General features: G+C 34.8%; 2 protein-coding genes across 2 annotated transcripts; both read left to right on the top strand.

Annotated features, from left to right (window-relative positions):
* Positions 1 to 1,531: 1,531 nt before the first annotated feature.
* LOC136819664 (PHD finger-like domain-containing protein 5A) lies at positions 1,532 to 3,244 on the top strand. The gene is made up of 4 exons (XM_067075908.1): positions 1,532 to 1,634; positions 2,033 to 2,056; positions 2,271 to 2,437; positions 3,082 to 3,244. The coding sequence occupies exons 1-4, from the start codon at positions 1,583 to 1,585 to the stop codon at positions 3,169 to 3,171; spliced, it is 333 nt and encodes a 110-aa protein (XP_066932009.1). The 5' UTR covers positions 1,532 to 1,582; the 3' UTR covers positions 3,172 to 3,244.
* Positions 3,245 to 3,457: 213 nt separating this feature from the next.
* Positions 3,458 to 12,720, top strand: LOC136819662 (WD repeat domain phosphoinositide-interacting protein 3-like). Its single transcript, XM_067075907.1, has 9 exons — positions 3,458 to 3,652; positions 3,910 to 4,011; positions 4,121 to 4,208; positions 6,995 to 7,089; positions 8,563 to 8,753; positions 9,130 to 9,215; positions 9,852 to 9,953; positions 10,533 to 10,651; positions 12,033 to 12,720. Exons 1-9 carry the CDS (start codon positions 3,514 to 3,516, stop codon positions 12,134 to 12,136), a joined length of 1,026 nt encoding a protein of 341 aa, XP_066932008.1. The 5' UTR covers positions 3,458 to 3,513; the 3' UTR covers positions 12,137 to 12,720.
* The last annotated feature ends 1,376 nt before the right edge of the window (positions 12,721 to 14,096 follow it).

Below are 14,096 nucleotides of genomic sequence, written 5' to 3'. Positions count from 1 at the left end.
TAGAATATCTCGCAAATTAATATATGCATAAAACTGACCAAAACTTTTCTTTCCAAATTTGGCAATGCATAATTATTACGAGCGGCCGAGAAAGTTTGTGTGGCGAAAAAATTGCGCGATAAACGAAGCCCTAGAAAAACGCCCACTGAAAATTGAAACTAGGAATTTATTGAATATTTCACTAATGAATTATCAAAGTTTTTGTTTTTTGTAATTATTATAAATTCATAATTTTTAAATACTATTTTTTGAAAGTCAAAGGACAATTAATATAAACTAGCCGGTACCCGGTGTCACATGCCAGTTAAGCTGTAGCTGAACGCACTAAAAGTCCTTCGGATGTTGAAGCTGGCTTAAAAAAATTATCAACAAATGAATAAAAAGATATCTTCAAAGTTTGACTCTAAGCCTCCACCGGAGATCTTTTTCTCCCTTCGCTCGCATTAAATACGCCGCCCAGTTTGAGAAAATTTGAAAAAATATTATGGTAAAGAGGAGTAAAATGTAGAAATGAGAATTCTTCAAGAAAAAGCGAGAAAGCCACAAAGAATAGTGCAACTTTGTTTTTATCAGATTTAAAAGGATAAGTAAGTCAATTCTAAATTGTTTTTTTTAAACCCTTGTCATATAACTTTTTGAATTTAAACATGTAAAATGACAGTATCTTTTTATCGCCCTTTGAATGCTGTTATTGTTCGACAAACTTTTTAGTTTTTATGTTTTGATTTACATTACATTTGAAATGTTCTTTTCTATAAAAGAAACTTGTTTTGTTTTGAAAAGAATTCGAATATGTCATTAATAAATACGATCATTAAATACATTTGAAAACATTTCAAACAAAAGAAAAGAGAAAAATCGGGGTCAGGCAAAGCTGGGCAGAAATTAAAATTACTAAATGTAGATGGGCCTTAAATTTCAAAGCAAAGGCTGAATAAAGTCTAAACCAGGCTTTATCCAATCTGTCAATCAAAACAAACTTATCGAGAACAAAAGCATTGCTTGCAAAATCGAAAGTTACACACAGAAAGAAAACAGAAAACAGACATACAGACTACGGCTATTAATATATAGATTTAAGCTGATTGGGTGGATATTGGGCGGACGGGAGTTTTGCACGTTCCGAGATCGGAAATTAAAAATGAATTTTTTATTTTTGAATTAAGGAAATATAATATAATAAGCTAGATTTGCTTTATGTACTCTTTGCTTGAGAAAGTGATTGAAAAGATTAAAGTTTTTCACCCGTGCAGGAGCTCACAGTTGTTCTGCTGATGTTATATAACAATTTACTATCTTATTCCCCTCCCCTTTCAACCTTCAAACAGCAGATAAAGTTGTCACTTTTGAAAAAAAATTGACAGGATTCAGGATATGTATTCACTGTAATGACTCCAGTAATAATTATGGATCAGAAATTACATTACTTTTCTTTTCTTTTCTACTTTTGCATTGCTTGACGCACAATGACTCAGTGCAAAGCTTTTGTTTTGAAGACATTGATGTGATCAGTTTTGCCAGGTACTGCATATAATGACACTTATTGTTTTTTGTATTTCAGGAAATTCTTAAAATATTGGTGATGGCAAAACATCATCCTGATCTTATCTTTTGTCGCAAACAACCTGGAGTTGGTAAGAACCCTGGTTACAAAATCCCATTCCTTTTGTTTTGGTTTGTGCAGATCTATTCATGATGCCAATGGAGAAATGACATCAATACAGACACTAATACAGAGCTTGATGGCTGACAGATATGTCACGTACTTTAGAAATCATCAACCCTGTCAGATACAATTCTCAAAATTTAATGACTTAATGAATTTTCTTCCTTGCCAGAAATTTTTGGTTGCTGAAACCATGTTACTGTATCCAAATTTGCTTAGGTGACACCCCTCCCGCCGTTGATTTTAAGTTATGGATATTTTACATTTAAGTTTTTCAAACACACGTTTAAATAAGTTAGGGAATTCCAAACATTCTAGTACAAAATCACATACTATACTAATCTAAATAACTCTTTTTCATTATAGCAATTGGACGGCTTTGTGAAAAAGGTTTGTTTTTATTGTGCCAGTAAATATTTCAAAAGATTCTTCTCTAAAACCTTTATTCAACTAAGCTGAATGACCAAAATTATACTACAACACCTGCTCTTCTTTCAAGCTTTATTCTGCTTTCCTACTTCAACTCGGTTATCAATTCCCTATGTATATTTGTTATTGATGCTTCTAACTTAATATTCCCTGTTTTATTTTGATTAACTTCTAGATGATGGTAAATGTGTGATCTGTGATTCGTACGTTCGACCGGCTACACTTGTTCGGATTTGTGATGAGTGCAATTACGGTTCATACCAAGGGCGTTGTGTGATTTGTGGCGGGCCAGGTGTTTCAGATGCTTATTATTGTCGTGAATGTACAGTCCAAGAAAAAGATGTAAGGCTTTTTTTATAAGCATAACAACAAGCTCAGAATTAGTTCTTTTGGGCCTTCTTTTTAGAACAATGGTGCCTGGATTGCTGGAAGATGTTTGTTTCATCAAAATTTGGAACAGGAAAGTGCTGCTGATCAGGGTCCCTTTTTTAGGCTCCAAAGATATCTGACAGGGTCCCAAATTTACTAATTTAACGTTCATACCTGACAGGGTTGTCTTTTGGTTATTTGGACAATTTTCAGGGTGAAAATTTGAAAAATTTTCAATCTTTGGTCTACATTTCGTCATTTTTGCCACTTTTCAAGGTGAAAATGTGGGAATTTTTTTCAATTTTCCTTCCGACAGGGTTCCGAGTTTACCAATTATTTATACCTGACAGGGTCCCTTTTTCAAACTCCAGCGGCACGTCCCCGTCGGCCGTCAAGGTCAGTGCCCCCTCCCTGGGGTTTGTTGTAATTTCTTGCTTTTTCATTAATATCATGATTTAGTATAGACTATCCTACCTATCTAAATTGTAAATCACATGGAGGGGTATAAGGGTAGGTGTTAGCCTACTGCACTACTGGTACAAACGACGTACAAACGACGTACAAACGACATACAACTATTGACATATTGTTTATTTAAGTTTCTTTTCAATTTTTAGCGTGACGGATGTCCAAAAATTGTGAACTTGGGAAGCTCAAAAACAGATTTATTCTATGAACGAAAGAAATATGGATTTAAGAAACGCTAACACAAGGGATGATAGACTTTTTAACTTTGTAACATAGCATTTTTTTTATTTTAAGGAAACTCTAAACATGCTATCTTTCTTCTCTCCTTTGTGTTTCTTTCTCTATGTTTTGATGTTACACATTCTATGTTTTGATGTTACTTAAAAACTTCAGCCACGTATATAGTCAAGCGCAAATGTTTTTCGGAATTCTGTAGCATTTTTATTTTGTCTGTTAAAAGACGTTTTTGTATTACTCGCTTCCTTTAAATAAGAACATATAAAGAGCAGACAATTTCAGGCATTTTTTAAATATTAATCTATTTTCTCAGGTGTAAATAAGTAAAAACGAAAAAAAGCGAAATGAATTTGAACGGCACTTCATACGGGAATGGATTGCTGTATGTCGGTTTCAATCAAGATCAAGGATGTTTTGCTTGCGGTATGGAGAACGGTTTTCGAATATACAATTGCGACCCAATCAAAGAGAAAGAAAAGCAAAGTAAGAATACGCTTCCATTTACACCCATCTTTCAGAAGTTTTTTTTGTGAATCTCTTTCAGTTTTCATGGCTTTTAATCGAATCTTACAGGCCAAATATCCTATCCTGAAACTGAAAGTGCTTTTAAACTGTCAAAACAATAACCATGTTATGTTTGTTTCTTTCGAATAAAGTTAAATTTTAAACTTTTAAAATTTTATAGTCTTAAAATAATCATTTGTTTAAATTTAAAGACTCAAATTTTTTTCATCTTTCAGATTTTACAGAAGGGGGAATTTCATTTGTGGAAATGTTGTTTCGTTGTAACTATTTGGCGTTTGTGGGCGGAAGAAACAATACAAAATACCCCGCCAACGAGGGTATGTTATTTCAATCATACCACATCAAACAGTAAAAGCTTTTTCGACTTGAGATACCTTTTTTATTGACAACAAAATGTAAATTCATCATTATATTATTTTATTTTAGTGAAAATTTGGGATGACTTGAAAAAAAAGTGTGTTATCTCATTGGATTTCTCCAGCGACGTCAAATCGGTTCGTCTACGGCGTGATCGGTAAGGTTTTTCTTCTCTACGGTGTGATCGGTAAGGTTTTTCTTCTCTATGGTGTGATCGGTAAGGTTTTTCTTCTCTATGGTGTAATCGGTAAGGTTTTTCTTCTCTATGGTGTAATCGGTAAGGTTTTTCTTCTCTATGGTGTGATAGGTAAGGTTTTTCTTCTCTATGGTGTGATAGGTAAGGTTTTTCTTCTCTATGGTGTGATCGGTAAGGTTTTTCTTCTCTATGGTGTAATCGATAAGGTTTTTCTTCTCTATGGTGTGATCGGTAAGGTTTTTTTTCTCTATGGTCTGATCGGTAAGGTTTTTCTTCTCTACGGTGTAATCGGTAAGGTTTTTCTTCTCTATGGTGTGATCGGTAAGGTTTTTCTTCTCTATGGTGTAATCGGTAAGGTTTTTCTTCTCTATGGTGTGATAGGTAAGGTTTTTTCTTCTCTATGGTGTGATCGGTAAGGTTTTTCTTCTCTATGGTGTGATCAACGGATTAGAATAGGTGGATTAACTTCTCTCGTTGCTCCCAAGAGAGATCCATTGTCTTCTCATTGTTACAAGAAAAATCTGTAAATGACTCTGCGCACTCCTCGTTTAGTTTTTTCATTGTTTTTATAAGAACAATTTTCCAATTTATACAGTTTCGAAAACGAATTTGTCCTATGATTCGATCAATTTTGATGATTTTGCAAATATTTTAAATCCTGCACTTAAGTTTTAGCATCAACAAACGCTAGACCAGTTTTAATGTAAATTTTTAATCTTTTGTCAATGGCAATCTTCAGATAAGTGAAAATTAACGTATGGTCTATAACTAAGAAACTATCGATGGGTCACGAATGGGTTGCATACTGGTGAAAGAAGACTGTATTTAGAATTAGGAAAATAAATTTCAAATTATTTGGCTAATTTCTGCATTGGATAGAAAGGGCTAAAAAAGTGCATTTTCTTATTTAAAATGTACCACGTGATACGTAATGACCAATGAAAATGTTGAAAGTAATGATTTTTTACAACTTTTTTACAACTTATCAAGTTTTAATTGCTAGCAAACTCGTAAAAAAGTTTGATAACCTAACGAGGAGTGTTTTCTATGAGTTCTTAATCCACCTATTCTAATCCGTTGGTGTGATCGGTAAACATTTTCTGTCTGCTATAGTGGGCAGCACCCCTCCAGCCCCACCTGAAAAAGGTTATTTCCACCTACATAAGGTTGCCCCCACCTTAAATCTCTTATCAGCCTAAACCCAACCTTAATCAGGAACTCCCACCTAAATTTACAAAATCTTCGAACCTGTATCAGAACACTCAATACTCTAGTTAAGAATCCCAGAGGGCAAAACTGGAGAGAAAGCGACTGGAGGACAAAATGAACTTTTAAGATTGCAAGAACTTCTAGATTACAAGTTTTTAACATTTTGTTCTTCTATTTTTCTCCAGTGTGTAAAAAATGATTAAAAAAGTCAGAAATGTGCAAAATCAAACAAAAACCCCCACCTGAAAAATGTGTGTCTGTAGTATAGTATAGTAAAGCAAAAATTGTAAAAGTTAAAAATTGAAAAACTTCCTCATTATTCTTCGTTTTTCTCACCCTATAATTAACTCAACAGTTTTTATGAGAAGAAAGAGCGAAATGGTAAATGTCAAGAAACATCTCCAGCTGATCTGATTTTAATATCAATATTTCTACCACTGACCTTAAAAACGACTTCCATCGAAAGCTTTATAATATATATATAGCCAATTAACGTCACTATGAGGAATCTTATTTTTATCTCCCTTTAAGGTTTACCATGTTCCTCCTACCACACAATTAATACAAGATATATTTAAAAGAATGATTTCATATTATAATTATTAAAATAAAAACATTTCCTGGGTATTTATAAAAAGTCATGTCTATTGGTTATAACATTAACAATTCTTCTTTATCAACTTAGCTGAAATACGGTCCTTTGGACGGTAAAATTGCGCAAGGGTTTCAAATATCGAAACACCCGAATCGTAAAGAAATTTACAAAAGAAATAATTGAATCATTATTAAGTGTTTTAGGGTTTTAGGGTGGCGTCACAAGGTAAGAAAATTGAGAGTACTGTTCTTTTTTGTCGGACCAATAGAAAATTTTGGACTCACGGGAAAATTTGGACCCATGAGCGATTTTGACCCACGAACCCACAAGCAATTTCAACCCACGTGATCTTTTTTTGGACCCACGAACCCACGAACCCACAAAACATTTTACCCACGAACACTCACGAGGGCACGAACCCACGATACGCACGTAACCCACGTAATTTAGCAGACACGAAAAATGTCACCCAACCCTGTCCCACCTACTATACATGGTGTTACTTTCTAATCAACGCAACCTTCCTTTTTTTTTAAATCTGAAAATCCTCAACCCCTTCCAGAATCCAGGGGTGCCCACTATGTCTAACGGTGTGGTGGGAAAACTTTTTATTTGTCTGCGGTGAGTTGGTAAACTGTTTTCTTACGAGTCCTTTCAAAATTATTGAACTATTGAAGAAATTTAGGGGGTGTTAGGGGTATCGATAATCAGTCAATTTTGTTTCTTTTGGAAACCCTGGATATCCATTTTCAAAAAGTGACACCCTTGTATCCAGCCCTTTTTTGATGATTTTAAGACCCCTGGTTGTCCGGTATCCTCAATTCCTCCTATACATTTTTCCATTCTCGATTCCATCTTCAGTTTCGCATAACTTACAAATTAATATTTTCTCCTTGTTTCTTGTATAAAAACCTTTTTTCTTCATTTTTTCAACTTGCTTTAGAATAGTGGTTGTTTTGGATACTATGATCAAAGTTTACACATTCACTCAAAACCCTCAACAACTTCACGTCTTTGAAACTTGTCCCAATCCTAAAGGTAATGTCTGTCTCCTCCTCCTTACTTTTTTAGTATGTTAGTATTAATAAGTGGAACAATTAAAATAATGGGAGAGAAATCATAGTCTGGTTGGTTTTATTTTAGTTTACACTAAACTGATCTTATCGCGTCGCAATTATTGTATTGTTATACAACAACTTCATACTTCCTTTAACAACTTCGATTTGTGTTTGTCTTTTTTGGACCTACCTCCGGGTACCCCGGTGGAGGTTCTATAAATTAACCCATGTCCGTTCGTTCGTCCGTCCGTCTGTTACCAGCTTTTCTCAGGATTGGCTCATTAGTTTTTTCTGATTTTTTGCACAATGATGCAAAATGGCAATGCCCAGAACGTGACGGAGCCCGATTTTTGAGAAAAAATTTATTTGGGCAAATTTGGGCCAAAAACTACCTAAAAATAGGGTTTTTTGGACTTTGTGCAAAATCCTGTTATTACTTTTTTCTGATTTTTTGTTCAAAGATGGAGGGCAAGATTCTCTAAAGAATGGCTGAAGTGGTTTTTCCCGGAAAATTCTTATTCGCCTTAAAAAACGGATTTTCAGTATTTTGGGGAAATTCCCTTGAACCAAATAAGAAAATATAGCTTTTCTCAATGTTGACTCATTATTTTTTTCTGATTTTTTGCACAATGATGCAAAATGGCAATGCCTAAAATGTGTCGGATCCCGATTTTCGAAAAATAATATATTTGGGCAAATTTGGGCCAAAAACTGCCTAAAAATAGGGTTTTTTGGACTTTGTGCAAAATCCTGTCATTACTTTTTTCTGATTTTTTGTACAAAGATGGAGGGCAAGATTCTATAAAGAATGGCTGAAGTGGTTTTTCCTGGAAAATTCTTATTCGCTTTAAAAGACGGATTTTCGTATTTTGGGGAAATTCCCTTTAACCAAATAAGAAAATATAGCTTTTCTCAATGTTGACTCATAATTTTTTTCTGATTTTTTGCACAATGATGCAAAATGGCAATGCCCAAAATGTGACGGAGCCAGATTTTTAAGGAAAATTTTTTTGGGCAAATTTTGGCCAAAAACAGCTTAAAAGGTTTTTTGGGCCTGAATGGTTAAAGTGATTTTCGTATTTGGGGAAATTCCTTTTTACCATTTTACATTATTCAACACACAAGCTTTATTTTTCCATTCTGAATTTTTGTACAATTATTGTCACTTTTTTCTTATTTTCATCTGATGTTAACCATTAGGTAGGTCCATTCAGCATGTTGCTTGTTTCGCTTCAAGTATCGCAAGTACTGATGTGTTTTGAGTTTTTTTCCGCAAATGTTCTTTGAATCAAAACAAAAACATTTTCAATGTAAAAAAATTGTTACTCATTGTTATATCTGGTTATATCTCATCAATGAGTAAAATGAAGGTCGGACAATCAGAGTTAAGCCATGCGACCAACCATATTCGTCAATGAAAACATCTAATGAATTTACATTTCTCTCTTCACAGGTCTTTGCGTGCTTTGTCCGAGCAGTCAGAATTCATTACTGGCCTTCCCCGGACGGAAACCCGGTCATGTTCAAGTAGTGGACTTGGCGAGCACCGAACGACCGCCCATTGAGTTCGATGCACACGAAGCGGCTTTGAGTTGTATCGCCATGAACCTTCAAGGAACAAAGCTCGCTACTTCCTCGGAAAAAGTACTTAAATCAGACTAAATTCCACGTGATAAAATTTCGCAAGCACAAAAAATCGCGAAACTTTCTCGATTTATTTTCACGAGACAGTAAAAAATCTAGCCTTTCTTCCAGTTTAAGCACTTAGTAGATTTTTCTGGAAACAAAATGTATCTATGATCTATTGGAAATGACATCATCGAGATTCTCTCTGGAACAATACCAAGCAGGCTTCTTTGAAATAGTCAAGATTGAAAAAAAGTGAAACATTTCCATTCAATTAAATTGTAGATTTACAATTATAGTTTTAATGGACGGGGCTATATACGAACCAAAAAGCGTATATTGTGCGGGAGAGGCGAACAGATAATTTGAAATCTTTATTTCTCTTTCATTTCAGGGGACGCTGATTAGAGTGTTTGATACGTTGTCAGGGCAACAATTACACGAGCTCCGAAGAGGCGCTGGAAACGCTAATATTTATTGGTAAGATTCTTTCTTTTTGTACTTACATGAAGATGCTTTAAAAATAATCTCGTTCGTTCGTTCGTTCTAGCTGAAGCAAAATAATCGGCCATCTTTGATAAGTAGACCATAGTTCGGTGTTGGCAATTTGATCGATCCAGCGTATCTTGCCTCGTCGCTTCGCGCTATTCAGGTTTTTTTGTTTGGTTGAACAAATCTCCGGTACCGAACTGTGACCTATTGTGACCACTGACCTTTATATAACCCTGGACCAAGCAATATCTGCCATCTTTGATTGGAGTTTTTTTAGAATTGGTACCCAAGGAGAAGCCATTGCAACGTTTAACGCCGCTACATCATCAAAAGAATTTGAGGAAAAGTAGACCTAGTGCTCTCGATGCATTTACACCGCTATCGAGTAGTGCCGACATTAGGGTACCAATTTTCAAAAAACTCCGATCAAAGATTTTGCTTGGCTGGGATTGAGAAGCTTGGTCCAGGGTATATAAAGGTCAGTGATTGTGACCTACTTTCAGCAAAGATGGTGCATTATTTTGCTTCACTTTCCGCTGCTTGGGAATTACAGAGTAGCTCTATCTAATTAGTGTTTTATATAAGATATCTATAATGTGTGTAACTTGTTATCAATAACTTCAGTATCAACTTCAACCAGGACGCCTCTTTGCTATGTGTGTCAAGCGACCATGGTACTGTCCACATCTTCGCTATCGAAGACACGGAGAAAAATAAAAGTCTAGGGTAAGGTACTTTTGCTTTCCTTTTTACATTCACCCCAACCTTGTGGACCTTTTCATAATTACGTCTCGAGCAAAGCTTACCTCGTTTTCAAAATATTGCTATGGTAATTGATTCCCAGAGGAGTTCATAAGAAGTTGACTCTATTTATAAGAGTGTCACTTGAAGGCTCAAGAGATATAATCACCTTGGTAATAGCTTCAAAACAAGACAGTCATTACACTCAAAATAATTTATGAAAAGACCTAGAATAGTTGACGCTTGTAGTCTGTTGCCAATGAGATCTGATTACAAGATTAGTTTTTACTTAAAGAGTTTACTTGTCAAGGCTTGATAAAAAATACAAGGGACCCCTATAATAAGTCTAAAAGTTTTGGCGTTTTATGAGCCTTTGAGCAAAATTTACGAATTCATTTTATTTTCGTATAGTAAATGATTTTGGATCGCTGAACATTTTCTGTTTTCATGGTAATCTTTGGCCGATGTAACCAATTTTGATTCCTCTAACCTCTGAAAAAGAAATTTAGCATGAAATCTAAAGCCTACAATTTCCAAACAAACGTACATATCTTTGTATTTTAGCATTCCATCATCACTGCTACCGAAATATTTCAGTTCAAAATGGAGTTTCTCACGATTTCAAGTTCCCGACTGTGCGCATTGCATTTGCGCGTTCGGAGCGACCGACAACTCTGTCATCGGTAAGTTTTATGTTACTCTATATCGTCCCTCACAAAACTAAAGGTTCAATCTAAAAATAAGTGTCTTGGAAAATTGGAAATCTTGCAATCCTGTTCTGCCTTTGAGATTGGCCTTTTTGTCATATGAAACATCGACTATTCCTCTACATGAAAAAAGGGCAATCTCAATCTCAAAGATGACCACCACAGTAAAACTCTAAATTTCATAAGGTATTAATTTTGAGATTAAACCTTAAGTCATGTGAGGGACGATATCAGAATGCATCTCACGTTTGTCGTTCATCGTTTTGTAGTACACTCTGTTTGATCAAAAAATTCCCGTACAGAAATCTATGCGATGAAATATGATTTAAAGAACAACACTTCTCTCATCGTCTCCCTTCTCTCGCCTGCACTCCATCGCAGCGATCGGTTTGAAACATCTCAAATCAGAAAAGACAATAACAACAGACCCTATACGGCAATGAATTTTGAAATTAGCCGTATATTTCTGGTCTGTGTACAAACAAGTTCAATGTGTTCTTTTCCTGTTAGCGAATTTGCGCATTGTATTGAGCGCTCTAAGCTAACGATAACATTTGACTTTCAATTCAAATTTGAGATCTTTCTAGAGAAGAGTTCTAGATATAGAAGGAAGCTCAAGAGAGCACTTCTACTTTTTCATATAAGTAAGGTATGGTTATTAAAGAAGTACAATTCTCCAGGAGTCTGATAAACGACGTGCCCCTCTACGTGCCTTTCTTTTGTCAACGTGTCGTCATCCATTCACGTCATCCGACACGTCGTAATTTTACTTATCTTGAGAATCTTCAAAATGTAGCTTGAAATAAAATTTTTTGAACCTTGAAAGTCAAATGTTTTTCATTTTCAACGATTGTGGGCAACATCAAAGTTTTTCAAAAACATTTCATTATAAACTATCTATTGGGCTTTCGTCGCGATTTCAACTTTGAAAATTAAATAAGGCGATATTTGTATTGTGAATTTGCCTGAAAAAAAAATTAAATTTGCACTGATTTGCTTTATAATCCAGTGTGTAGTAGATTCATTCGGAAGGATAGGGGGGGGGGCAGATGGAAAAAGCTGGGCGAGCGGATGGGTACGCAGGGTACGTTTTTTCTTAAGACTTCCAAATCTTCAAAAATAGTCCAATATGGCTCATAATATAACTTGGAAGTCTATAAACCCCTCCTAAACTGAAATACTCGAATAAATTTATCAATTAGCCCAAAAGTGAGTTTCTCGCCCGAACTCCAAATTTCAAAAAAACGAAGAAATAAGCTAAATTGTCAATATATTTTCACTATGATTGTACTTATTTCTGTTTAACTGGTTCTCTCCGATCAAAAATATATTTTTGGAACACTTTTCTTTTCTACAGCGATTTGTGGAGATGGCAGTTACTACAAGTTTGTTTTCAATAACAAAGGCGATTGCACGCGAGACGCTTGTCATCAATTCCTTCAAATGACCGACAATGATTGAGGATGGAGTTTTTTTATCGAATCAAGTGTAATGAGGGCCTTATGGTTCTTAGCATTGACTTCATTTGTCTCGATTATGTTGACAGGAAGCGAGACAAATTTCTACTTGAAGGTAGCAAATAATAAGAACAATTTCTTTTGAACAAAACAGAAATCTATGGGAAAATGGATTTGAATTGCCGTGTGGCAATGTTATGTGGAAATAACCATTTACTCATAGTTTATAGTTTCGACGCGCGCTGAAGACAGAATAACTTGATAAGAGAATAGATTTTGGCCAAATTTATTTTTTATTCTTCATTTTTCAAATTTTTGAATTATTTTTCTCAAACATTAAAGTGCTCTGAATGATCTTTTCAACGGTATGAAAAACACACATAAAGCAAAGGACTTTATTTTCCCTTTTTTTCGAAACATCTATCTTCATAACATTGACACATGAAATTTTCATTCTGTTGTATTTGGGAGGTTTTATCGTTAATATTACGTCATTTTGTAAATAGACTTTTTATGAATAATTAATCTTTTTGTATTTTATACCTGGATAATTTTAATTACATAATAAATATTGCAATGAATATCACGTCAAAACTTTACTATTGTCCCCTTTCTTCCTTTCTTTCTTTCTTTCACTGCAGTGCATGCAAAAGATTGATCAACACTCAAATCGTTTTTTTTTAGGGCTGATTGATCGATCTGGCTTAATTACAAAAAGTACGTCACATTTTCAGATTGACTTGAAAGTTAAGCCAGCTTTTGTGAAAGCTAACCGCAAAGTGGTACACTCAGGGAAACGGAAAGCCTAAAATATTACAGTAAATAGCACGTCAAGTCGACTGAGATGAGTGTCGGCCCTTTAGCCATCTTCTCACAACCAGACGTGCTTTGTGTTAAAGGCTTTCAGAAAATCTAAGAAAAAAAGAGTAAATTGACTTTTCAAGCTTTTCCGATATCTCGTCCAAATAATTAAATTCAATCTATTCGATCTGAAAACGACTTTATTAATGGACAAAAATTACACCCTTACAGTGAATAGAGAACATTTTGCCAACCTTTGTTGATCGGATCTTCACAATTTTGCTCAAAAAAAGCTCTTTCTCATCATTTTTTTTTCGTTACGATTCTTCTAGAGTAAGGGACGTCTAACGTACCATGCTATGCAGAAAGAAGCGCGGAGTTTACAGCCCTAATTGAGGCACGGAAAAGGGATCCCGGAAAAGTAATGAAATTATTATTATTATTATTATTATTATTATTATTACGAATATTTATACAGACAGGATATACACTTCAGTTATATAAATATACTGTTTTCCAACGGGTCCTGTAAATATGAAATATAACTAACTATATATAAATATAAAATAAATATTAAAAATACCATAAAAAAAAAAAAAAAATTTCTTAAAAACATTCATTTTAAAATCATTTTAAAAGATTTAGAATAAAATAATTCTACAGCGTGCCTCATAAAGTTCACGAGAAACAAAAAATTCAGCAGTAGCATGGCGAGATTTGAAGAAAGGACTCGGTAAACTCTGCCGGCTGTAAACTTTTTTGGTAAAAAACCGTTTGTGAGTGTTTTCTTCAGCTTTTGACTTTTTATAGTCCGTGGGGTAAATCACTGGAAAAATTTGTTCGAGATATGATTTATGATTTATTTTTGATTTTTGATTTATTTTTTGACTTTTTTTAAAGTGTTTGAGCTACCAAAGGGCCACACCCTACGGTAAATCGTTTATCTTGAATATGACTGACACGGTCTTCTCGAGGTGGGATACGGCATACACAGGGTCAGTAAAAACCGTATTGGTGACGAGGCTTGCCGAGCGCTAGGGAGACAGGATGTTGTAAAGTTCAAACGCCCTTCCTCACAACGTTGTTTACACCCACCGCCCTCACAATTTTTTAGAATGTTTTGATATTCCGATTCGGGCAAATCTTATTCCCGAAATGTACCC

This window comes from Clytia hemisphaerica, unplaced genomic scaffold, assembly GCF_902728285.1.
Source record: "Clytia hemisphaerica strain Z4C2 unplaced genomic scaffold, Clytia hemisphaerica genome assembly, whole genome shotgun sequence".
Lineage (NCBI taxonomy): Eukaryota > Metazoa > Cnidaria > Hydrozoa > Leptothecata > Clytiidae > Clytia > Clytia hemisphaerica.
Note: the sequence above shows the minus strand (reverse complement) of the source record. Positions and strands in the feature narration are given on the sequence as shown.